This window comes from Branchiostoma lanceolatum, chromosome 12 (genome assembly GCF_035083965.1).
Source record: "Branchiostoma lanceolatum isolate klBraLanc5 chromosome 12, klBraLanc5.hap2, whole genome shotgun sequence".
In the NCBI taxonomy this organism is placed as follows: domain Eukaryota; kingdom Metazoa; phylum Chordata; class Leptocardii; order Amphioxiformes; family Branchiostomatidae; genus Branchiostoma; species Branchiostoma lanceolatum.
The window spans coordinates 4,882,111-4,908,085 of NC_089733.1; the positions used below are offsets into that span (position 1 = coordinate 4,882,111).

Below are 25,975 nucleotides of genomic sequence, written 5' to 3' on the forward strand. Positions count from 1 at the left end.
TGAGAGCCAGCGATGATCACTAGAAATAAATACAAGGAAAGTTGCATCGCCGCTTGCCGCTTTGCTAGTCAGCCGCCATTGAATGCCAACTGCGCACGCACATCTCGTACCCAGTTCAACTCGAATTCTGGATCGATATTTGTGTACAAGAAATAGTCATTGTTTTGCTGCGTTTTTCCAAAGTTTTATTTGTGTAAAATGTATACTGTACTTACATGTTTGAGCAGATATTCAACTTCGCCTGTCGATTTTGTCCGTGCGTAATCTTTGAGTGGACTTGCAAACATTATTCGAGTAATCTTGATGAATAAAAAGATATTAGGAAACTACTATGACTTTTCTGCTTTGGCAAATCAGACGCAACATACACTTGTTATAAAACAATTTGGGTATACACTCATGACATCATGTCGTCACCAGCGTATGAAGAAACGGACATACCTGTAAGTGCTTTTTCTTAAGCAGGTTGTTCCATGTCCGGTCCAGACATTTCAGAGTTCAAACACGAATCGGAGTTATATCTATCTACATAATTTCTACTACTAGTCCTATCGCAAAGTCCAGTCCGCGCGGTCATCAATATGTATGTCCAAATTCACAAAAATCATTGTCCCAGTCCGTTCCATTACTCCGATTATCAACTTGTAGATGACCTTGTCGCATCTAGTTCCAACGATGTCCCAAATAAGGCATTGTCGAAGGGTTCGGATAACAGTCCCTAACGAGGGCGGTCACACAATCTGGCATGACCCCCCTTTTCACGATGTCGACACCATCAGCCCTCATTCTTTGCTCTTTCAGCGCCAGATACCGGGGATCCTTCCACACACCTTTTTTATTGATCTCTTTCCAGAACAGTCTGTACTTTCCCCTTCTGGTGCCAGAGTTCTTTGGGTGGGGGCGGTGTCTGTGCAACACCGCACGCGGTTGTCCGATTCTTCTAGCGTCGTATTCGGCCACACGGCCACACAGGGCCGTAAGAAACAGGACGCACATTCTCCGTCTTGTATGTTTGGCACGGAAGGGCCTGGTGCGGCGTCCGGGGGCATGGTAAGACGTAAACACAACCCATGCGTATACAAACATACATACACGAGTTCTAGGGCGCTGTCTCATTCAGACAACCGTCCGTCTTAATAAGAGGGGTTTCTATAAATCAGTTTATCAACCTTGTGAGGGTGCTGTGCAGGGCGTACCAGGGGCAGGGCGCAATTTCTTGTTATATTCTTCGCCATGTGAAGCACATCAAACTGGTGATCAATATGCTGCCATTTACGTTGTTTCAACATTGCCCTGATCCCCACGTGGCGGTCAGTTGCGAAGTGTGACTCGAGAAAGCCCATTTTTTCCATTGCCCGCGAACTCGTTGTTTGCGACAGCTGTATGCGTCATTGGTCATCTCATCATCATCTTCAAATACTGCTCAGCCCGCCTTCCGGCGGATTTTTAGCAGCTGCGCAAGTGTTAGTACAGGTGCAGACAAGGGGTATAAAGGGGAATGGACAAGAACATGTGCAGCAACTGGACAAGTGAATCCAGCATCAGCCCCACTTGTTTGCAGGCGGTAGCTTTACTCTTGTGGTTGGCGATGGTGGATAATATCACGGTGGCGACTGACTCCGATCGTTTTGTTTCTCTGTTGTGTGAGGTTGTAAGATCGTAGATGAGGTGGTACATGTAGGTGCTTCATTCTGAAGAGAGCCAGTTGTCTCCTCGGTAGAGAATGGTCGGATGTCGTCAATTGTTATAACTTGCCTGACGAATGGACTTCCTTGGCATGTAATCTTTTCCATTTCAGAGTTTACCACGAACTTCACCTCTGTGGAATGGATCGAAATATTTAAACGTTAAACACCCACAGTTTAATCAGTCAGTGGAACTGTATCATTTTTGTCGTATATTTTATACTTGTACTTTGCATTTACATTTGCTTTTGTAAGCGAGCTTATTTAAATGCTGATCCGCTTCAGGACCAGTGAAATGTAATAAACAATATTCCCACAAACCCTAAGAGAGCCTCGCAGAGCTACGCCACCGAATACCTTCCCCAGGCATGATGTGCACAAGTGCCGCCAGAAAGTAGTGCGAGACAAAGGTGAAGCAACCGCTCACCAAGTGTTCTTTTTGAAAGTATGAACATCATTTTCCGATTGTGACACAATATTTTGCCCAGTACGTATCCGAACAAAGTCTGATTTCTCAAATTTATTCGTAAGCATACAGTTGGCCTAGTCTAGTGGCGGATGAATATGAGCAGTATCTCTAGCCGTGAAGTCGCCCACTTCATTTGGAGAAGAAAGGGCGTTGGCGATAGGTAAGGACCTTACTTAGCTCATTTTGACCCTAGAAATTGTCGTTCTTGTGGTCTTTAATTTGAATGAATCTTCAAGATGCATGTGTTGTCTTATATACATGTAGCTATCTATATATTGTTATGAAGGATAGTAGGCTGATTAGTTCAGTGACACCGTTTTGTATAAGGAAGGCAGTGTGTGGAATGTGTCTCGTCACGAACATTCAGTTTTCACTAAACCTAAAGATTTTGTCCAGAGTATCCAGTTTATAGTTGAAAGCAACGTCCAGTTCTATGTCGGTGCTTTACGCCCGTTTAAATGTACCTATTCTTGACAATTTGGTAAGAATGTGTGAAGCCGGTTGCGGCTGACATCTGTGATTGATTATCTTGTGTACGGGTTCCCGGACGGGAAATGCCTGGTTTACTATAGTACACGGTGCTGCTCTTTCTTTTTTAAAACTAGTCATACAGCCTAGCTAACATGGTCTTATTCGTGCTGCTGATATGTTGAAGTATAGTATTATACGCAACTGGTATTCTTAAAGTCAAGAAAAATACACGTCCTTCTGCTCCAACTGTCGTATTTGCAGGCGCTTCCGATTTCTTATGGTTAGCCGCTAACCCTTTATTTATATTTAAAAGAAAAATAAATTTCCAATGTCCATCCTGGCTTTGTCTGTTCCAATGGGCATGCTAGACGAGAGAATTATGAAGCACGTGGGTTACTTCCCATTGTATATGCTCGAGCTAATCTAAAATATCCTCACAGAGGTATTGCATGACTAAATCTTTCCTCTTCATTGTTTCTTGTACAGCAGCTTCTGGAGTGATCTTCCAACAACATGACCTTTGCTGTCGAGGACTTCCAGATGACAACATCTACAGAAATACAGCTCTACTATTTGTAACGTCAAAGAAGGAAAAAAGAGGGATAAAATCACACTCCTCTCGTTAAGGCCAACATCTATACTCTCATCTCCCAAATAAACGTACCGGTACGTTTATTTTTTTCAGCCTAAAAATCCACCCAGTACGTTCTTATTTTGGACGGTACGTTTATTGTTTTTTTGAAAATCCATCGGGGCTTTGCTTACCAGAGATCCCCCTTATATCAAAAGTTTAGTTTTCTTTCCATATTTCCCCGATATTTTTGCTCCTAATTCGCTATTTTTCGACCAAATGACGTGGATTTCCCCGCCGCTACAATGACCCGGCATTTGTGAAATACTAGCGGTACTAACATATCGGTCAATCTCGCTACAAAGTAAACGTTGTAATAAGGAGAAAATAAGACGGCACACTGAAGTTTTGAAATGTATCTTTCATATAAACAACTTTGAAAGTCTCTGTTTACATCGTAAACCAAAGCACGCTGATCAGAAAACAAATTACATGTATATGCCAGCGGCACACGGTGTTTCAAGTAACGTTAACGTTACACATGTAAAATTACTTACGTGAGATAACAGCCTTTCCCAAAAACTTTGAAAATCTAAAAACAACACCACGTAAAAATTGTGTCTTAGCATTAGAAACTGTATAATCACTTTCAAAATGTACCAAAACGCTTCAATCCTACCACAAACATAAACATTCAGTCCTTCGAAAATCGCCACAGTAAAGACGCATGGCAGTGATAGTCCGTGGGAAAGGCTCTCATGCATGGAAGAGCTCACCTCGAAGAAGGGGAAACAATTTTTTTGGATCTATAAATAAAACCCATTTGCCTTAGTCAGAAATGTGCATGGTAATTTAACAAAAAGAATTTTATATAGTAAAGTCTATACACAAAATTAGATTGCAATCTAGTCACCGTTATTATCACATAAAAATGCTTTAAAAAAGATCACTCCTCTACAGAAAGAATGCCGGAGCTTTCCAAGAAATTTGCGTGTAAGCCCCGCCCCTTACTGTGTTGGTGCCGCTACCATGACTACTGTCTGGCTCACCCTTTCAAAGGCCCTTTGATGTGTAACATGAGAACCCTGTGGTTTGTTGCCAACAAACCTCCATGTTGCAACATTGTACAGGCCTGAGGCATCTAAATAACAAATTTGTTGACAATTTAGTCTCTCAAAATGAAAGTTTTTTTCTACATACAAGGGTAATTTTTGGATTTGAAATTGTTTGGATTGCAACAACACTGAACCAAGGACAATATATGATAATGTCCTTAACATTATATAATAATGTGATTTTGTTTTATATGCAATGCATAACACGATAAATGGCAAGTTCATCCTTTTCTATATGGCTTTTACAAATAAGTAATACTTTCACTGAGCATATATTCAGGATATTGTAATTTCTGTTCAAGTTCTAGATGTTGATACATATATGAAAAAAGAGTAGACGTGTGAAAGAGTGAAGGTGTGAAGTGAACTGAGAAGTTTGGCGACTTAACTTGTGGTTGATGATGTCACTTTATACAATTTTCCTTGATCACTTGCTTTAAGTTCCAAGTAGAAAATGCATGTATCATGAACATTTTCACTTGTTGAAGTTGAAGCACCGTTGGCCCCCGGTTAGGGGTCATAGCGGGGAACCTATGCCCAATTTTTGCAAAAAATTGTGGATACTATACATTAAAGTGTTACAAAGAGTAGGGGTCCTTCCCAGTGTGAGTGGATCAAACCTTACAGTCTGGTCAGGGTTGACATCTTGAAAACGTGATAGTCACCTGTTAGGCCACACCAATTTATTTTCTTGGTTAACGGATTCGCCGCTTCGTTTTTTTGCTGAATCAAAATAAAAATAAAAACAGCAGACTGTGAAAAATTATCACCTAACCGCCATATGACCGGCCACTTTCTCCCCTCAAAATCGGCAAAGCAACAGAACAATACTTGGTTAACTATAGCACTACCACATTTGAAAATATTATATGGGGTTTTGTTTCACATTTGGTGTGTGTTTTTAGTCCCAAAACAGCTAAGAAAAGACGAATATTTGCTGACCGAAAAATATATTTGGTGGCCACCGACGAAATTTTCGGTTCTTATGTTGCAACAAAATCGGCAATCCAGTCAAAATAGCTGGTTCCTTTTAGCAAAATTATCCATAGAAATACCATGTATGATGTTGTTTAGCCTTTGATGATGGTTGTTTGGTCTGAAAACCAGTGAAAACCCGACAAAAACCACGAGGATGGCTGTACATGTGCTCTCTGGGCTCTGCTAGAAAGACCGCCATTTTGTTTGTTTGGACAGAAAGTAGCCTCACATTCCACCGTAGATTACGGGCTTTAAAATTGATATCTTCAGCATAAAAAAAAAGTATCGATCTTTTGGAAAACTGCGTAATAGACGGCATGAATATTTAGCTGCAAATTTAAAGGCTCATGTTTATTTTCTTTCCTTCAGATGTGGTTTTTGAAGTCAAATACAATTTCTACTTTCATCGAATGTGCAGCTTGAAATATGCTGCTCAAGGAATGGAACATTCCATTTTCTCAGACTGAAAGGGGCCAATGCATAACACTTGGAGTTGGAGCTGGCTGTTTTTAGAGAAAACTTTTTGAGTGTATGTTGAGGGATTTTGATGAGTGAAGTGCTTTATAAAATTCATTACATTCTCTACTAGCAAATGCATGTAGGTTTCTACTGTCTGCTTTTATTCAAAGGTTCTGATGTGTTCTTTTCTGATCAGCTGAAAGAAGTTATACTTATTAATAAAGTGAGGAGGTTTTGCCCAATGTTCTCCACATTTTTCCATTGTGACTTGCCTCAAGTTCCAAGTAGAAAATACATGACTTGGAGTTGTGTATACTGTTCCACTTGTTGAACTTGATGGCACCGTTGGCCCCCGGTAAGGGGTCATAGCGTGGAACCTATGCCCAATTTTTTCAAAAATTCAGAATTTTTCTGTCAGTTTATATCCTAATGTAATACATGCATGAGGGTTTGCTTGTTATTTCGGTATATGTGACAGGGATGAACATGTCCTTTTGCCTTTGCTTACATACCCCGGAGCAGACAATGAATATTAATTAAGCAAATGCCAGCAAGATGAATATGTCAGAAACATAAAGTATTGTGTTTTCAAAATAGTATCGGCTTGAAGATTTTTCCTGCCTTTTTGTGATTGTAGATAAGAAGTAAACCTGAAGTTCCAGGAAATGTCCTCCACTTGTACTTGAAACAGCCAAAATGCTAATGCTTCCTCCTTCCATGTCTTTTTTTTTTTTTTTTTTTCGCCCGCCCGCTCCATTTTTTTTCTACAAAAATCCGTTAACCAAGAAATTAAATTGGTGTGGCCTTATGTCAATCTTTCCACAAATGTGGTAAATCTCAAAAAGTAAATCAGGCTTAAACGAATAAAAAGAACCTACCTGCTTATCATCTCCTTTCCCTAGGACAGAAGTAGCATAGACACAGATTATGTGTCAATTTGGTCATTTTCCGGGGGGTATGTTTATTCCGGGGGGTACGTTTATTAGATTTTGAAGATTTGTCCGGGGGGTATGTTTATTCCGGGGGGTATGTTTATTTGGGAGATGAGAGTATGCAACGGATATTGCTATCTATGCACCCTTCAACCGTAATATGTTAACTGCACTAAATCGTCGACATTGCCAACAGAGCCAATAGCTAGCGACATATTGAAGAGCGTATTTTTTTGCTTGTGACAGAACATCCAGCTTACTCAGGGATTTTTAGTCAGGTCCATTCTCACAGCTGTCCAGCCTCTTGGAAACCCAGACTTCGGGGACTGTGCCTCTGGCTCAGTGGGGGCTGGTTCAGCTTAGTTAGATGGGTTTGCTTGATGTTAAAGTCATAATTAAGAGATTACCAAATGGTGTTGTTCGTGTTTGTTTGTTGCCATGGTTTGATATGCCCACCGTACTCAATATTCCTTCTGTGTTTGAGTCATAGGGTTGCGGTTTTCTTCTAACTAGCTCTGATCTTGTAAAGCAAGGTCCTACCAACGATATCACTCGTCTGGCTCCTGCTCCAGTCGGTAGAACTTGGTCACTAATGCCGTGGCGCTCTCAGTGTTTTGGTACACATCTCGTTGGGTGCGCACTAGGGTATAAACGTCTCCTCGCTCCCGAGGCGTAAGACAAGCCACCTCACGCCTGGCATCCCCTTCCAAGTGGCGCCTGACTAAATGTGCTTGAACAGCGGTGAACATAAAAACATTTTTCTGTGCCTATTAAGTTCTCCGTCATGTTTAGAGACTCAGACTGCGACTCTCGTCAATACGAAAATCTGTATGAAACGGACAATTTTGTCCGTAATACTGTACTGCGTCCGGCGAACCAGACAAGCGTATGTGCCGCTGAACCTGGAGAACCTAGCTATATAAGACGGATTGACCATGTTCCGGGTTGCCAGGGTTCAGCGACCCAGATGACGCCTTTTGTGGACGGCAGCTGACTTTTCAGCGCAAACTATTACGAATCCCGCCATCGGTAACTGATGGAAAGGAACTCCTATTCATTATCGTAACTTCATTATCAGAGACGAGGTGTGCAACAAAACAGGGACGTTCCGCCCAAACCGCAAAACAACTTCCGAAACCCGGAGTGTTCACACAAACCAAACCTTACTTATATCTGCGCTAATAAAATATTAATAGCCTACTCTAGCTTATCCTAACCCTAACCTTATCCTGCCCTTAAACTATTTATCCTAACCTAACCTTAACGTACTCAAACCTACAACATCCATGGATCGTCGTCGTCACTCTGCTTCTGATGATTAGATCAGCGTTCATTACTGTTCAGGAACAGCGTTCCTTTCTTTCAGGAACAGCGTTCATCATTCCTCCGAAACAGCGTCCATTTCAGGTTACTCGTATCGCCCTCTGGGTCAGCGTTCATTACTCCAGGAACAGTGTTCGTTCCATGTCAGAAGTCTCGATCTCAGGGTTAGCGTTTATTCCCGGAATAATTGCCAGAGCGTCGGATGATGCTTCTCTCCGTCCAGTGCCTGAAGTTGCTGTCGGCACTGACGGTTCTCCTCGATTTGTTCCTCAATGGCCGCTACCTCACTCTGCAATCGGCTGACCGCTGCCTGTAAGTTTAACGGTCGCCTCGGGGCCGGAGCGGAGAACGGCAGGGACGAGAAATGATATGACAGTCTTCCGTCAAGTGGTGAGAACCCGACCCATTGGTTTGGGGGTGTAGTGGGCGGCGTTCTGTCGTGTAGTTAGTCGTCCATCAGCAAGGTGTGTGGATCAGGATATGGACAACACCGTTCTTCCTGTAAGGCTAGGCGCCGTATCACCCGGTCTTGTCCCCGTCGCTGCTCGAGTAGGTTGCCCTTCTTCCTCTTCAGCGCTTCTTCGGTCACCCGCAGTTCATTAGAATCGAAACGGTCCCATCCATGTTACTGTACTTGCGGTGTTTGGGATGAGGTCTAGACTTGTTCCTGGATCTGTGCCTCATTAGAATTAAAACGGTCCCATCCATGTTACTGTACTTGCGGTGTTTGGGATGAGGTCTTGACTTGTCCCTGGATCTGTGCCCCAAAAATACAGAACTAAACAACTTACTACGATCTAATCTACTAAACTCTTAGGGCTCGTCTCTAGCTACTGTCTCCGCGAGTCGCCCCCCGCTGGCGGAGTCTGCCAGTTTAGTGGGCCCGGTCCCGACTTACGGGCGCCATCAATCCTATCCGAATTGGGCGGAGTCAACGGATTAGCCTGCTAAAACGATGGCGGGCCCGGGGGCGTATCTGACTGTGGACAAGCGCGCAATATGTGGCCCTCTCCCTGGCACAAGGAGCAAATGGGCCTCTCGTCGGGGGTATAGCGGTGCCGGTTGGTTCGGCCTGGAGGGCGATAAGCTCGACCATCTCTACCTCGCGAGGGGCCCCCCGGTGTTGGTCCCGTCGCCGGACGCGGAACATTATTCCTAACTTGGGAGTGGGCTGTGTCCCGCAAACTGTCTAACTCCTTACCGACACCCGGGTAAGTGATGAGTCTGCTCATACAGTCCATAGTTTTCCCGTCTGAGCTGCAAAACCTCTTGCATTAAAGTCGCAGAGTCAGGGACAGCGAGAGACGATGTGGAGGAGTCGGGGCTCGGCTTGAAGCCGCTGACGCGCAAGCCCTACGCACCTGCACACTTTGCACTCGGTTGCTCTCTTCCGACAGGGCGAGAGCCTCGTCCTTGATTTCGCCAAACCTAATATCTGGCTGCATTCTGACCCTGCGCAGGAGTTCTAGCTTAGTATAGTATCTCGGTTTCTGAGTCCCTCTATGAACTGATCCCTTGGCACTTTGGTCGGATTTGCACAAATCTGGGGGTCTTTCCGGCGGGCCCGGCTCATTAGTTAAAATAAGCGCATACGAGCGCACACTCTATTCTGGCCCCTGTTTCTGGCTATAAAACCTCCCCATAATGATATTGGCCGAGAGGGTGTCTTGGAAGGCGCCCCTTAAGGTATCTAGAATCACTCGCGGATCCCCTTTGTCTCGTGGATCTAGTAGCTTTATCTCCTGTTTTGCATCCCCTTAAAGATTTGTCCATATCAGACGGGCCTGTTGTTCTGGGGAGGCCCCCCATGTGCCTAGCGCTCCCTTAACTTCTTTCAACCACTCCTCAACCGACATCTCAGGATCATTACCAGAGAACTTAGGCAGCCGGCGGTCCGTATGGACTACTATTGTAGGCTGACCATTTGACAAACAAGATGTCGAACACCTATTTCTATGGGGTGACGGGGTTCTACGCCGAGGGCGCCTACGGATCGGAGGAGGGGAATTGGACGGAGTACGAGGGCCGGACGGGTCTAATGGGTCAAACTCCGGCGCGGATTCCGGGGTCCTTACTCTAGGCCTTCGACCCGACACACCACTGCGATTCCTATCTCTCGTACTCGTCGTAAAAGGCCTGGACGAGAATCTTGGCGTCCCCTCCATTTTCGCGATTGAATCTAATTCTCCTTTCAACGTTCCGAAACCAACGGCTAGATAATCAATCGCTCTTCCCTTAGCGGACTATTACACAAATGTATCTAATTTTCCTCTTCCTTATTCACTTCCTTACTGTTCCGTGGGAGTTTCTGGCCTAGAATGTAAGGGCTCCCTGAGCACGGATACGGGTCGCATCACCGGGATAAGTGGATCAAATTATTTCCGAGAGGCAGGCTGTCCCTGCTCTCAACAGCATGCAACAGTGTACCCTCCTCTCTGCTAATGTTTCCAGCACCACCTGCAACTCATATGGGTGAGCAAACCAGAGTACTCGGTAAGCAATGCCCGGAAAGTAAACGATCGATTTCTGCGTGGTCACGCGGTAGCCAAACCCCGTCGCGTTTCCGTGCGATACCGCGATCAACAATGCTCCACTCGGACCCGAGGACATGAATTTAGCTAACAATCCTATTGCCTAACTAACATATATATCGTTCCTACTTGTTTTGAAGCCCTCAATTCTTACGGGAAAACCAAACTCAACACAAAATCAGATATACACAACACCCTACGCTAAAGCAAGACTAGCTAAGACCGGCAAGACTTATGTAGCAAGTATCATCCCAACAACAGAACCACCTACCTCATAACTTCTCATCCGTCGGCCTTGAAGTCCAGTTGATGGGGTCTCCCTTGCGTCTTATTTTGAAGTTCGTCCTGCTCGCGGCGTCCTTCGTCGGTGAACTTGACTTCTGCTGTGATTGCACGAGTGATTCAGGCAACTCGACCAGAGATTTATTCTCAAATCCACAGATGTACAGGAATGTTCAAGTAAGGGTGACAATAACATGGACAGTTCTTCTCGCTCTGCGACTAAGTCAAAGTCGTATGAATGTCAGTGACCAAGGAACTAAATTTCTAAAGATCGGACTTCTCCAAGCTGCTTCCCCCCGTTTCTCGGAGCGGTCCAAGTCAACTGTGAGAGTCTTCTCCAAAGAAAACTTCGTTCCCGAAAGCTTCCCAGTTTGAGAAAGTTTCCCTATTTTATCATCTAAGTTTTGGGAGTGGCCTTGGTCCAAATAAGGTTAAATTACTTCTATGTAGTCAACTCTGATTGGGTCGAAATATGCAAAATTGGATTAATAACTTCTGAAGAAACTCCGGAATTTCAGTGACAATTGAATGACAGATCGTGCGCTTTTGTCTTCTGACCAGTTTAGTTTCGTATTAAGAGATTCCTTGGAGTGGAGACCCCAAGGTCAGGCCGGTGAGTTCACGAACTCTTGCCCCGGTCAAACGTCCCTAACAGTTTCCCTGGGCTCTGCCCGCCAAAACTTCTTAGCCAACCATCTAGTCGGATCTACCTGTCAAAATTTTCTGGACTGTACCATCGCAGATTGAGGGAACGGGTAACAGGTGTCCTGTAACCTTATCGCATAGTACATTACAAAAGGAATGATCAACACTCGTTCATTGTACAATAGTTAGCGTTGGAACGATTATCCACTATTAACACAAGTTCATACAGCAATTCGGGTACAATAGAAACGGGAAAAATCCCTTAGAAAGTCTAACATTGGAGTTCTCTAACCGTTACAATAGCGGTATTCTATTGACACCAAACGTGATCATTAACCACATTTCAGCTACGCCTTCTTGGCACCGATGGGATCTGACGACAATCTTCCCCGGTGACCGAAATCTAGGACGTGGGTACCAGAGGTACACGTCAATCAAACAGGAGCGAGTAACATCGGTTGAGACTCATCGGTCACGTTACAGAATTAGAGTTATAGCAAAAAAAAATGCAAAAATAGTAGTCTAACTTAACTAGCTTAGCTATACCCTTGGCAACAAGTTTCACGTGTGGTGACCTGTTTATAAGTATAGTTTGGAGCGGGAGCTACCACAACGGCGGAACTTGACCTTTGCCACTAAGTCTACACAAGTGGCTGCAGGGTCAACCTCGTGAAGACGGAGGCAGCTCCTGCTGTCGGAGCGGATACAGTTTCACAGCTGTGAGACCGGTGTCGCTGCCGGACTGACGTGTCCTTAATTAATTAGCCTCTTCTCATCTAGTAAGGCCCTTGCAAAGTGGCCAACTGCACTGTCTGTTTTCCATTCTTCTTATTTACATATCTATTTGTTTACTTGTTTACACACGGTCCTGAGACCTCCTCAGTCCCTCCACACTGAGCTACAGGAGACGGGTGGGCGTGGCGTCATTCGGGATTGACACCCTGGCATTCAGTGTAGTCCTAGAACTGGGTGGGCGTCTGACAGTGGGATCAGTGACGTGTCGTCTCGAAAATAGCATGACGCGGAAGCGAAAGTGTCCCTGTCGCCAAGTTTATCCACCAGATGCTGCCCACGTGCTGCTGCTGGCGCGAGAATGGCGGCGTTGTCGGCATTGGCCGCTTGTGCTGCTGCAGCGAACGCATCCTCTTCGAATTCCCTGGCATCAGACATCTTTGTGCCCCCGTCCCCCATACAAGATTGAAATGCAATGCATTCTTCGCCATGAGACGAGACTGCTGACTGACAAATGGAGAAACTGTCCTAAACAATTCCGCAATGTTGTTTTCACTGAGTTCCAAGTTCCCACGTCTACATAAATTGAGCGATTGCTCTTCCTCTACTTCTATTTACACAACAGTGATAAAAAAATATAGACTATAGCCCAAACTGGAATAAAATTTCATCGTCAGAATAATATTTTTAAAAAGTTCTAAAATACCTGATGTACTTACATACTGTCTCCATTGTGAAGTGAGGCCTTGTTGCGGGCCTGTCTCCAATAATTCACTCAATCTCGTCATAGAAGGGACAAGTGATCCTTCCACTCTTCTCGTTACTCTTCTTTGCGCGCCGGTATTTGTACCTCATCTCTCTCATTTTAACCCTTACTTGACTCGGTGTTCGGCAGAACCCCTCTTTCTTCAGCCCTTCAACAAGCCTTTTGATCATCATTGAATTTCTCAATGTCTCGAGTTTCGCGAGTACACGCTCATCGCTCTACAGGCCGATCAAACAGCAAGTTTCAGCGTCACTCCAAATATTGCCGCGGCTTTCGCCATGTGCATGTCCGGATGTCCGATGTTAATCTCGGACGTCTAACGGCCGTCAAATTCACGCAAAATGACAAAAAACAACACCAAACAAAACCTTCAATCTACAGAAAAATGGCGCGGGATTTCCATGTGGCTTGACAGGAAATAGCTTATTTGCATATGACCCGTGACCTCCCACATACAAAAGTATACATGGCATGATTTAAGTATGGTCCACTGTTGACAAGATGTCCAGTCTAGTGAGATAGGGGCTTTCCCACAGTTACGCTCAAAAGAGACTCTAGCTAAGAGATACTTCTCCCTCCCTCTGTTGTCGAGGACACATGGAGAAACTGCCCTAAACAATTCCGCAATAGTGTTTTCACTGAGTTCCAAGTTCCCACGTCTACATAAACTCTTCCTCTGTATGGTTTTCCTGCTTTAAAGTATCTACATCAGTTGGTTGCTGACCGTTGAACTGTTCTCTAACTGAAGTATAATGTTTGTGACGATTTGCTTGATAACCGTGATATCGCAGTTGGTTTGGGGACATATTATTGGCTGTTCGTAAGGGATTGTTATTGAAAAATCTATTCTGAATGTTTCTAGTGCTGCATTTATTATGGGAATCAAAGCAAAATGAAGGGCGAATATGTCAATCTGTGAGGACGGGTCTAATATTCCTCCTCAGATGACTTAGAGAGGTCCTTAAAGGTCTTTGTGGAATGGTCCTGCATTGTTCCCCAGTGGCGTTCAATCCGGGCATCGTGGACGCTTCTTCCAGCTATGTGAGCGGGCCTCTGACTTGAGTCAATAGGTGTGCAACTGTCCGTTTTCTGTGCCGGCGCCCGTTCTGATTCGACTGGGGAAGCCATACTGTCTTGCGCCCTTCACGAACATCCGTCTTGTTTGGGCTGCTGTGTTGTGCCCTGCCGCTCCAAGATAAGTACAGGTTCTACTGAAACCATCCATTCGACTCTGATACACACTGAAACTACAAGAACAAGTGCTAATCACGTGCATGTCACATTTTACTAACTCAAGAACTTTTTAATCCAACATCACATTAAATAAAAACCTAGATTAACTCTATCATTGGGGATCTTGTCGTCCCTTACTTTTCGACAAGGTCACAACAACATGATGCTCAGTGAGCCTTGCTGTCCGTAAGTACAGTGGGCCTTGTGTACATTTGTATGAACGGCAAATGAACACAAGGAAATAACTCTTCTGTCGCCTAGAATCGCAGGCAATCTCTTGAAAACAGTTACTCTCTGATTAACTATTTTGGGCTTATCTTAACACCTGGATGTCTCACCTTCGTCAACGTATAAACTCTTCCGTCTTTTTCCTTGCTTTTGCTAGTGACTAGAAAACTGGAGAATGAGAACCTTTCTGCTATTGGTGGAATCTGTGCACGTGATTCCTAACTCCAGGTCTCAACACTCAACGCCTAAGATGTAAGAAACAGAAATATGAGTATAGAAATATATCCATTAACGATAAAAAAACCGATACGATTTTACCTACAGCAAAATACTTTTTCATATCTTGGGTTTCAGTGTATATAAACCTAGAAAAATAACAGTTGCCAGCAAGCCAAATTTAACATTGCAGTTTTACACAAGACAAATATGTATCAACATAACAATCTATATTGAAAGCCAATAACCTACATACCAATACCGACTACTTGCACACATATATAAAGGTCAGGTCTAAACTAAGGATCGTTAAAACATGTTGGATGTGCTGTTGCATGTCCTCATTCACAGCTGGTGGTAGGTACACAGCAAATTTGTGGAAACTTTGCCTCAGTGTGGGCCTGTTCTTTGATGGCAAGAAAGTCCTGCCAGTCGCAATGATAGAGCTGTCCTCTCTCAACCTAAACCTCAGCCGGTGTAGCCTTGGGACCTCATCATTTTCTGGGGGGACATCAAACGACACATAGGCTTACTCCGTGTATCTCTCATTGAGGGTGCAGTAGTAGAATGGTAGGTTGTTGTCCATTCTCTCCCTGAATTGCCTGAAGGGACAAATAAATAGTTTCAGCCCCCAAACACCAGTTTATCACTGCTGCCAGGCATTTAAGTGCAGTAGCTGTTGCATGCAAAATATTAGTGTAATAGTACTTTCATGCTAAATTATGTAATCCGGGTGGAAAGGTTTTATTTAACATTGTCATACGGAAAAGGCATTTGACACCGTTAGACTTGATTTCATTTTTAAAACACTTGAATATTTTGGTTTTGGTGAGGGATTTGTTAAATGGATAAGAGTTCTGTATAAAGATATATGTAGTAAAGTAATCAATTATGGACATATATCCCACCCTTTTCCCCTGTCCCGTGGTGTCCGCCAGGGTTGCCCTTTGTCCCCCTACTTATTTATCTTAGGCGTAGAAGTTTTAGCCATCAAAATAAGAAACAATATTGAAATAAAAGGATTAACGACCCATGGTATTGAATCTAAAATTTCCCAATACGCCGACGATTCAAACTTTCCCCTTGCTCCCAAACTTGGTTCTCTATATGCTTTAGTGAAGGACTTGCAAAACTTTTCTTTATAATCGGGTTTGTCCCCAAATTTCGATAAATGTAAAATACAACGTATTGGCTCGCTGAAAGGTACAAACTTTTATCTTCCCTGCCCCTTTCCCATTCAATGGATAGACGGCCCCATAGAGCTCTTGGGAATTCATATTCCAGTACAACTATCAGATATGGTTAATATTAATTTTGAGAGGAAACTTACGAAGATTGACAAACTGTTATATCCTTGGAAAACAAAGACTTTAACACTTATGGGTAAGGTTACTTTGATTAATACCACAATTCATTTTTCTACTTAGCTCTCTCCCATCCCCTCCACCTGACTTTTTTCATAAATTTGAGAAGAAAATATTTCAGTTTCTCTGGGAAGGTGGACCGGAGCGAGTGAGGAGAAAAACTATTTATAGTACTTATGAACATGGTGGTCTTAAACTGAGAAATTTGCGGTCTGTCGATCTCACATTAAAGGCCTCATGGATGCCTAAATTATATTTGAACAAGGGATGGTTTTGTTCTAAATTGTTATTTATGTCTAATCCGTTGTTTAGAACAAGTCCGTTTCCCTTTGCACAGCTTGACATTCGGGATTTTGATTGTTTTATGGGAAAGCCGGCACCCATAAGCTCTTTTTTTAAACACGTTATACAGACTTGGCTACGTTTCCAGCTCCGGCCTCCTGAGGGTGTTGACGAAATTAAGCAACAACTTTTGTCTTTGAACCTACATATACGTATTGGCAAAAAACCTTTCTTTTCGACGGCTTTTGATACGAGGGGAGTACGATTTCTTAATGATATTTTGGATTCCGAAAACAGCCTTCTCTCTTATGTAACCTTGATCTCAAAATTTGGTAATGTCTGTTCAGAGTTTCAATATAGACAATTAATTTCTGCGATACCAGGCAATTGGAAATCGTCTTTAAGGCAGGTGTCCACTGATCTACGTGTTTGTTCACCGATTTGTAGGGATAGGACTTGGATGCAGGAAAAAATATTAATAAAAATATGTATATCTTTTTCATGAAAGAAGCAAATTTGTGTGAATCCTCCTATAAAATACAACATTCTTGGGAAGAATACTTCAACATGCACATACCTTGGAAACAAGTCTACAGCTTACCTTACAAACTCTCTATAGATACTCACACTAGAATGTTTCAATATAAGCTACTTTTGAAATTTCTAACAGTTAATAAAACACTTTTTACTTGGGGCCTGGTTAATTCTCCTATGTGTAGTCTTTGTAATGAGGAAGAAGAGACAGTCATCCACCTGTTTTGGGATTGTAGAATAGTTGCATGTTTCTGGTCCGAGGTGGATGGCTGGTTCTTTAACCTTACAAATACTCACTTGCATAATAATGCGTTTAATATAGTCTTTGGTGATTTAAGTGATCGTTGCCCAGTTCTGTCAAACTTATTTATTCTTTTAGGTAAAATTTATATTCTGAAATATCGTGAAAAGACCTTGCGTTTATCTGGTTTTATTTCTTATGTTTCTCACGTTCAAAAACTAGAATACATGATTGGCAAACGACTTGATAAGTTTGAAAAACAGCTGGGAAAGTGGGGGAAACTGTATACTGTCCTTTCTACGTAAATCTTTCCTGTCATTATGTTTCGATTACCAAGATGTAAAGGTTGTCATTTACTATGTGTGATCATATATTATTTTTTCCAGGTAAAAAAAAGAAGAAAAAAAAATTAAAAAAAATGAAGGAACGCAAGGTTTATGGTTTAGGAAATAACAAATCTATAACAAACATGAGGAAACTCTAATCCAAAACGTGTAACATGTATAAGGTGGCAACAATGTGTTCTATGGGTTTTGTGTGTAGAGGTCGTACAGGCTGAAGATGTCGTCGTTGTTGTTGTTGGAGAAGGGGTCCGGGAAGAACAGTCTATTTTGGTCGTCTGCGCTCATCAGCTGCAATAAGTGTAAAAGGTATATATGTATTAATTACTTGATAGTCGTACATGGTACAATGTATGGTATTGAATGAACAGTAGTCTAAGATTTATGTGTCTTACAAGTTTAAGTACAAAATATTATCGCAACCAGTATATAGGTTACAATATAGTGAGGTATGGGTAATTTTGTGTCGCTTTTGGAATGATTAATGGAGACATTGACGTATATTGGTGGATATAGAAGTTTTCACATGACAGATGTACATAAGAAATATTGCTTTGTGTATCAGGTAGGATGTAGTTTGTCTTAGCTGTAATAGTCTGCAACAGTGCATATCTCTCTTTGCTATATGTAAGTTGAACAGTTCATCACAAGATGACTGATCTTTAATATTTTTATTACATGTGGGACACAATCTGTGGGTGGCTAGTGTGTTGTGGTGTCGTCCCTTTTCATGTTCTAAGCAATGTGCGCTGTTGCTAACTTGTGCTATGGTAGTTACAATCAGTTAATTGTGAATTATATCACTTCAAGGTATTGGTTATGAAATTTGAAGGAAGATAATGAAAGTAATATGTGATTGGTGGGAGCCATATTGGATGTGGTACTAAAATGATATTTGTAAAGTAACTTACCGTGGAGTCGATCACCTGATATGTTAGCGGATACTCTATACATGTAGTGCTATTCCAGGTGGTACTGTGGGAATAGAAAGAAATGGTTGTTATATTTGATGTGTTATGATATATATATATATATATATATATATATAGATATATATATATATGTTTAGAGGAATAATGGATGGTTCAGTTAGAATGTCAGATATTTCATTTTGTCAAGAAGATTCTTACCTGTCAGGAGTGAACGGCGTTGGGGTGGTAGTGTCGGTTGCTGTAATGGAAACGTAATGTTAGACTTATATTTTTTATGACATTGTTAATTTGTACTGTGCGTAGTCATTAGTTATGTTGAGAGAAGTTAATGTTAGAATTAAGGGAACAATACTATCAATATAGGAAGGAATGTTGGTTGTCGATGCCATATGTAATAGATGTTTCATTGGCAATTATGTATGTTCATAATATGTAGTGATATTTTTCGGCTGACCTGTGGCGGTTGGAATTGCCAGCATTGTGTTCGTGGCAGTCGGCATTGTGTTCGTGGCGGTCGGCGTTGTGTTCGTGGCGGTCGGCGTTGTGTTCGTGGCGGTCGGAGTTGTGTTCGTGGTGGTCACTGTAAGAAGAATGTAAGGTTGAAGTTACTTATTTTATTACATTGTTAGTTTGGTCGCGCAGTATACATTACATATGTCAATTGTATCTTATGTTAGAGTGCAGGATAATAGAGCGTTGTTTTTTTTGTAAGTTACAGTTTTACTGTTATACCTTTTTCTTGTGGGTAGCAGGTCGTCAACTTGACTGCTGCATAAGTAAAATGAAGACAGTGTTTGCTGGAGTCAGTGTCATGGTGTTGGACTGTACAAGTGCCAGAGGAGAAACTATGCTAATATTTTAAGCAACCCTGATGTGTGAACAACAACATGAAGCAGGATAAGGCATCATTTGCATCCTGTTCATTGCAGACTATGTGCCAAGGAACGAGTGTAATGTCGTGTAGGAATATTTGTGGCTCAAATCTCATGTATGAGCGTTTCAAATTGATTGTGGGATGTCCCTTAGGAACTTTTGTTTTCCGCGTCGAGTGAATTAAGTTGTGATCAGTATAACCTAACGGAACTGATTTTGTGTTAGTAAGTCTATCAGACCTGTTTGAGAATATAAGATCTATACATGTTTTAGATGAGTTGACTACTCTAGTCGCTTGCTTGACAAGCTGTTGAAGGTCAAGATCAGAGCATTCCAACTGAAGCCTATCACGCAAGGGGCACTGATTGTCTTTCCAGTTTACATTAAAGTCTCCTAACACAAGCACTTCTTGGTCATCGTGAGTAGCTTTGTCTAACATGTGAGTAATCTTGTGAAGATAATCAAGTCTTGCACTGCCACTGGGTGGTCGGTAAATACACCCAACCAAGATTTATTTAACGTGTGGAAGGTGTATTTCAACCCAGATCGCTTCAATATCGGGGAACTCTAAATCAGGTTTGAGTTTATAGGGGATTGTGTTTTTTATGTACAGGCCTACGCCTCCACCCTTATCATTACGGTCCTTTCTTACAAAGATGTAGTTTGGGATACATAGCATGTCATTACACATTCCAACGTCAAGGTGGGTCTCTGAGACCGCTAAAATATGCATATTGTTATTACACAATAATTCCGTTACTTCATGTACTTTGTTTCTTAAGCTGTTAATATTGACATGTCCAATGTGCAGTCCTTTGCTGGCCAGGCCTAAGTCAATTGGTCCTGGGTTTGAGTGGACATCTCCGGAGAGCAGCAGTACGAGCGTGGCCAGTAGTGTAGACATGTCAGTTGAAGTCTGGTTCCTTGTTCTGCGTGGCCCGGGATCACTGTGAGGCGTGATGTTCTTAACAGCAGAAATTCCCGCCATACTCAGTGCCATAGGAAACTCAGGTGCGGTCTGCCAGCTGCGCGTGATCAGTGATAATTTGTTCTCAGCGTCCGAAAATCGTGGTCTATAGCATGTCTTTGGTAACAGAGCAATCACTACAACCGCTACCAAAAGAGAGTAACATCTTACAAAATCTAACATTGTTTTTACTAACGCCATACAGATACTAAGAATTTACAGTAAACATTCCTTAATTTACATAACAACGTCGTCCGGGATGCTCTGTGGATAAGCGACGCGTTGACTAGATCAACTAGAACAATAGGAAAGGAGGGCTAAGGGTGGAACTGTCTGGCACTTGGGACATAGCCTTGGGGGCAAACCAGCTTTAGTTCCTATATTAAAACAATAGGAGCTATTGTCCCCTTTTACTTCAACCTTGTCTTGAGTTGTCTTATTCGCTTTCTATTGGACTATCTAAAAATTTGTCTTCTCTTTATTTGCATATCAATTCATAGTTCGTGGTTATAAACCTGCTGTTCAACTGATCTTGCTCACAGTCACTGACGAAAAGTAGTGGATGCTACTTGAAACGTCTGACCGTTTCCAAAATCATATCCAGTTGTTTGAGTAATTGCTTTTTGGCGTAACTAGAACAATACACCCTAATGTTTACAGCTATCATAAGAACAAACTAACATAGACATATACTGAACAATATCTACTACACTACTACAATATCTACTTCACAACCAGTTATATGGTAGCTACAAGCCCTATAAAACAATTACCGTCTCCCTTTACCCGAATAATATTAATAGGTTCTTGAAGAGCAACATAGATATTGTCATATGATTGGTATTTTTTCAGCGATAAATCGCATTTATATGATAATACTCGCTGATCGTCTGCTGCCAAGGGACGGAAAATAAAAGATGATGACATATTTCCTATATCATCTTCTTTGTGTAATGTTCAATAATAAGGTATACGATCCATTACATTCATTGAATAATAATGATATATCTGGCTTATAGCATCACTACTTTAGTACACAATGATCTATTGTTAGTGAAAATACGATTCAGACGGTTCTGTCGGCCATTACCTGCTCAATATGTCAATGAGCATTACAGATTTTAAACATGTTTGTTATCTACCCAAATTTTCTTCAGATTGTCTAGTAATGTACATAACACTAGTCTTTTTATGGGAGTTATTCAAAGCACCACACACATATGGACAGAGTCAAATGTAAAGAAAAATTAGCTTTATATAAAATAGGAGATAACCTGTTACTTTTTCTGTCAAGATCATGGATTCAAATGTGAGGTCCATGTAGTGAAGTACATGTTCATGTACATGTACTTGCTAGGGAGACCAGTTTTCAACCAGTTGAGTGTTCTCTTGTCTGAGATACTGTCTATATATACTGGCCACCTTTGTGCTGTCCCTTGAAACGTCACTATAGATAGGTCAACTGCACTGTTTCTTCCATAGTTTGTTAATCTATGCCACGTGTTAATGTCCAAGTTACTATGTCCAATGTAGAAATGAGTGGCTTGTGACATTGACGGCCTTGAACACCTCTAAAACATCCAAAGTTTTCCCAATTCTCATACATGTAAGCAGTCTTAAAGTGACCTTCAACTTTCTACTACCCAGATTTCTACAGCCCCCATCACATAAAAAACTCAAAATAACAGCCCGTACAGTGGCACTTTTTCTTGATAAGTGCCCTTACTTTTGTGGTTCAGGTGGAAGGTGCTTTTTCGTTTTGCTTGTAAGAATCTTTTCAGAGTTGTAGGATTTACTACTATTCAAACTGTACGTGGATGCAGCACGCAACAAGTGAAGATGCCATTGCTTTTTGTCATTTGCTTGACCATGCCATGCCATTTTTCAACTTCCCATGGTTTGTTTTATGTTTATGTATTGATATCATAATGATGATTTTAGATTGGTTCTTTTTTCATTCCCAATTTTCACTCGAATTGCATGCCGGTACCTGTGCAGCATGGGGGTGTTTTGGGTGGCAAATATGTTTACTTTTACTAGGTCAGTTTTTTTTGTCTGGGTGGTGAGATACATGTAAGTTGGAAAGATTGTCATTTTTCCATGTAAAAGGCTCTTCATCTTTCTAAATATACCTTTGTTTTTCTAGTTGCATGTCCGGCCACATTATTTTGCCTTAAAACAGAGTAATGATGATCACTATTGACTGCTAATAGCAACACACAAAAAAAACATTTACATATGTATCGAATTGTATTTATTGCGAACAAACATGACATTATAACACATTATTTACAGCAGTTTTATAACTCATTCTAAGACCCTATATGTACATGGAACTCCGCCATGATAACAGTTACATAAAACAAAAATGAAACATACAAAAGTGTCAATCAAGTACACATATTCAATGAAAAATGGAAACATTGTAGATGCAAAACAAAAATAGCGGTAATGGGCTCATTGGCACAGTTTTTTAGTACCAACAGAATACATCATTAGTACCCTCTTACTAAGTATGTTTGGAAAATATGTAATTTTTTACTTGTAACTCATCTGGAAATCAATCATACTACCTGTTCAACAAATGTATATATTGTGTATCATTCATTGTTAAGAAAACTTACATGAAATAAGCTTTCAAGTGATGAATAGTTTGATGTTAAATGATAAGTATTATCTTTGCCAAAGTCAAGTTCCCAACTTCGCTGATCTAAATGTATAATGACGTTAAACTGTGGATTTAAGAATATTCTATTGCAGTTGCAAGGTATACCCGTAAAGCTGCATGTATGAAATTCTATCAATTGAGACAAACAAAGCATTTTAACATCATTAATACATTTGGATTAAAACCAGTTCTGTTCTTTCCAGCATCAGAGCTCAGGGCATGGCTGCTGTTTTATTCCCTGCCAATAATGCAGTTGTTCTTGCCAAATGCCCACTTTGAAAACTATGCGCTGCTAGTGACTGGGGTCCACATTCTTCTTGGAGAGAGCATCACCCAAGACCAGATCAAAGTAGCAGAGGATTACCTCAGACAGTTTGTTGAGGGTTTCCAAGCGCTATATGGTATGCCCAGTGGTCGCACACAGGACATTTCTACATGGTTTACATTAATTTGGTATTACAGAAGTTTACATTGCCAAGAAACTATGCTCACATGAAAACAGGGGCACTCCAAAATTAGTATAGGAGACTTAGTCTTTTTCCACATGGTTGGGAAATGTAGCCAAATAGGTTCTGCGGTTGACAGACATGCTGACAACCTTACCCACTATTTCATTCAGTTTCAAGGCATTGTAAGTTTGTGTCATCTCACTTCGGTTGATATGGGTTACGGAATACAAGGAATTAGCATTTTCCGTATCCTCATGGTCAGGAGCAACAGGTTGCAAACATTGCACTATAGCAAAATGGCGGGATATGATTAAACCACACTTGCAGTTTACCTGACCAACACAGTTACAGGATCTTGCTGTTGCTTGAAGGAAGTAAAGCACTTCCCCAAAACATCTGTTGCCATGAGTTATGTAGGCAATAGTGTAGGAGTTGTGACTTACGACCCGGAAATACTGTCGGGAGTGACACATTTGTCCATCCTTCATCATCCTGGGAATAAAAAGATGTCTTTTAGTTCATGTTGGTGAATTCTCACATTTTAGCAAGTTGATATGCATTTGAAGCCCTATTCTACTGGGAGAGCTTCTAGTCAGTGTACACCTTTGTGATAATGTATATGACACTAAAGGTACAAGCAAATTTGTGGAGATGAGAACATTCGTTGCATCAACAAAAGGCTAACAGACATACTGCACAAGAAGACGGTGAATGTCTCATGATCATATACATATCTAAAAATGTATGTGGATATAGAGCTCAATGTGCAAAATTTGATGTAACGTTACCTCTGGTATGACATGAATTTCTCTGGGTGGAAATCCAAGGCTGCCATCACTGCATCCATGATTTGGTCTTGACTGGCACTCCTGCAGGTCCCATGTTTCATGGAGCATACAGCCATGGGCAATCTTACTGAAGTTAGACCTGAAAAGCAAAGAGCAATCGTGGTAGATGTGTGTTGTAACTAATATCATAGTATCATGTAGTTAACTTCTGTAATAGGTAAACTTTGCTATCCAAATAATGACCGTTAGTAGTTTATTTATCTAGTGTATTTTACATACACTACATGATTTATTACTGCTCTACTGAGAAAGTGCCAAAGACTTGGCTTACAAATTAAATCAAAAACGCTAAGTCAGCATTAGTTTACTTAAAGGATTCGTAGATCTCTCTACACATTTCATTTTGCATGGAGACAAATAGCAGGAGTAGCTGCAGACAGGGCGCAATTATAATCTTATCACAAACATAAGACATAGTGCTTTTCAGGTACATGTGTAGTATCAAAAACTGTAGTGTAGTTACATTGTACATATGGAGGTCTGTTGCAGCAAGACAATGGTACCTTAAGTAACAAGTTTAGGCAAGTCAGCAAATTCTATACCAGTAACATCATTCTCTTTTTCTCTATTAGAGTTTATGATTGTCCAAGCAGGCATGTACATGTACCTTTCTTCTGGTGAGACTACAACATTACGTAGGCTGTCATAGAGCTTTTTGGAGGCTGTGCCTGGGCGGAAACACTCCTCTCCTGCTTCTGAGAACTTCTGAAGAATGGCCACAGCTCGTAAAACCTGGCAACACAAAGATGAGACAATGACCTTAAATTTCAGTTTTTCATTTACATCACGCTGTTTCTGCTTGATGTGTTTAATAATAACCTATTGGGCAAAATTATTCCTAATTGAAATCAAATTGAAACCAGACTCAGCACCATGATAGCATAATTCTGCACCAAGACAACATTAGACTATGAAGTTGGATAGTATGGTTACAAGTATAAAATGCAAAACTTTGGTTGGTGGGTCAGCCTGAGTATAGGCTTCATCCCCAAACAATAGGACCAATTAGTTTTCAATACTTGAAAAGGGAAAGATATTACACATAAAAGATATTTTCATAGTACATGGAGATCAAAATCTTTTCCAAAGCATAACTAGGTCTTCATGTATACTGATACTGACCTGCTCTTCCACTGCCTGTGGGCCAAGGATTAGCTTGAGAACTTGGCCATTCACATCTTCGAAGAAGAAGAACGAATGTGCCCACAATGGCCCAAGTTCTCTCACCATTTGCCCATAGTGTCGCAGGTTATGTATGTTCATGGACACTAATGCAAAACCTGTACAGTGTAGAAAAATACAGTCATGTATACATGTATGTGCATATCAAAAAATAGTTGTTTTTTTAATTGCTAGATAATATTTGAAGCTTGTCAAGGTTGCTGTTTAGGAAGAAAACATTGCCGTGCTAAACCTAAGCTTGCTACTTCAATCACAGTGGTATACCTTCACAGTAAAAAGGCTTTTTAACATAATTAAAAGGTCCTATGTTTATTTCTAAAGTGTTCATGCTTATTATCTCAATCATGGCATTTAATGTTAAAGTAAACCATTTTTCAATCAATCTCAAACTAACAGTTACATTATCCAATCCATACATACATGATTTTTTTTATGCAGGGCTTGAAATTCATTTTTGGAAATAAGTGCACGGGTGCACAGAATGAATTTTGGGTGCACCACATGAAATAAAAGTTGAAAGTCAGTGAAACATACTTTCAAAGTTTACTTCAATCTGTAATTCTATAGCTAACTTCCAAATTTCAAACAAGTAATGCATCAAATAGAGTATTATTTTTTTTTCAGCATCCTCGGATTGGCAGCAGGCCAGCAGCTAGGC

General features: G+C 41.3%; 1 protein-coding gene and 1 long non-coding RNA gene across 3 annotated transcripts in view; both read right to left on the reverse strand.

The window, feature by feature from the left end:
- Positions 1–25,975, reverse strand: part of LOC136445955 (uncharacterized) — a 492,269-nt gene that overhangs the window by 378,900 nt on the left and 87,394 nt on the right. The window lies entirely within an intron of this gene.
- Positions 22,402–25,510, reverse strand: LOC136446535 (uncharacterized). Its single transcript, XM_066444937.1, has 4 exons — positions 25,258–25,510; positions 24,743–24,867; positions 24,076–24,214; positions 22,402–23,779 (listed from the first exon to the last, which is right to left on the reverse strand). Exons 1-4 carry the CDS (start codon positions 25,396–25,398, stop codon positions 23,633–23,635), a joined length of 552 nt encoding a protein of 183 aa, XP_066301034.1. The 5' UTR covers positions 25,399–25,510; the 3' UTR covers positions 22,402–23,632.

Coding starts and splice junctions, on each gene's coding strand:
- LOC136446535 (XM_066444937.1), bottom strand. CDS start 25,398: ATGAACATACATAACCTGCGACACTATGGGCAAATGGTGAGAGAACTT. Junction 24,868..25,257: donor CACAGGCAGTGGAAGAGCAG/GTCAGTATCAGT, acceptor TTGTGTTGCCAG/GTTTTACGAGCTGTGGCCAT. Junction 24,215..24,742: donor GTAGTCTCACCAGAAGAAAG/GTACATGTACAT, acceptor TTTGCTTTTCAG/GTCTAACTTCAGTAAGATTG.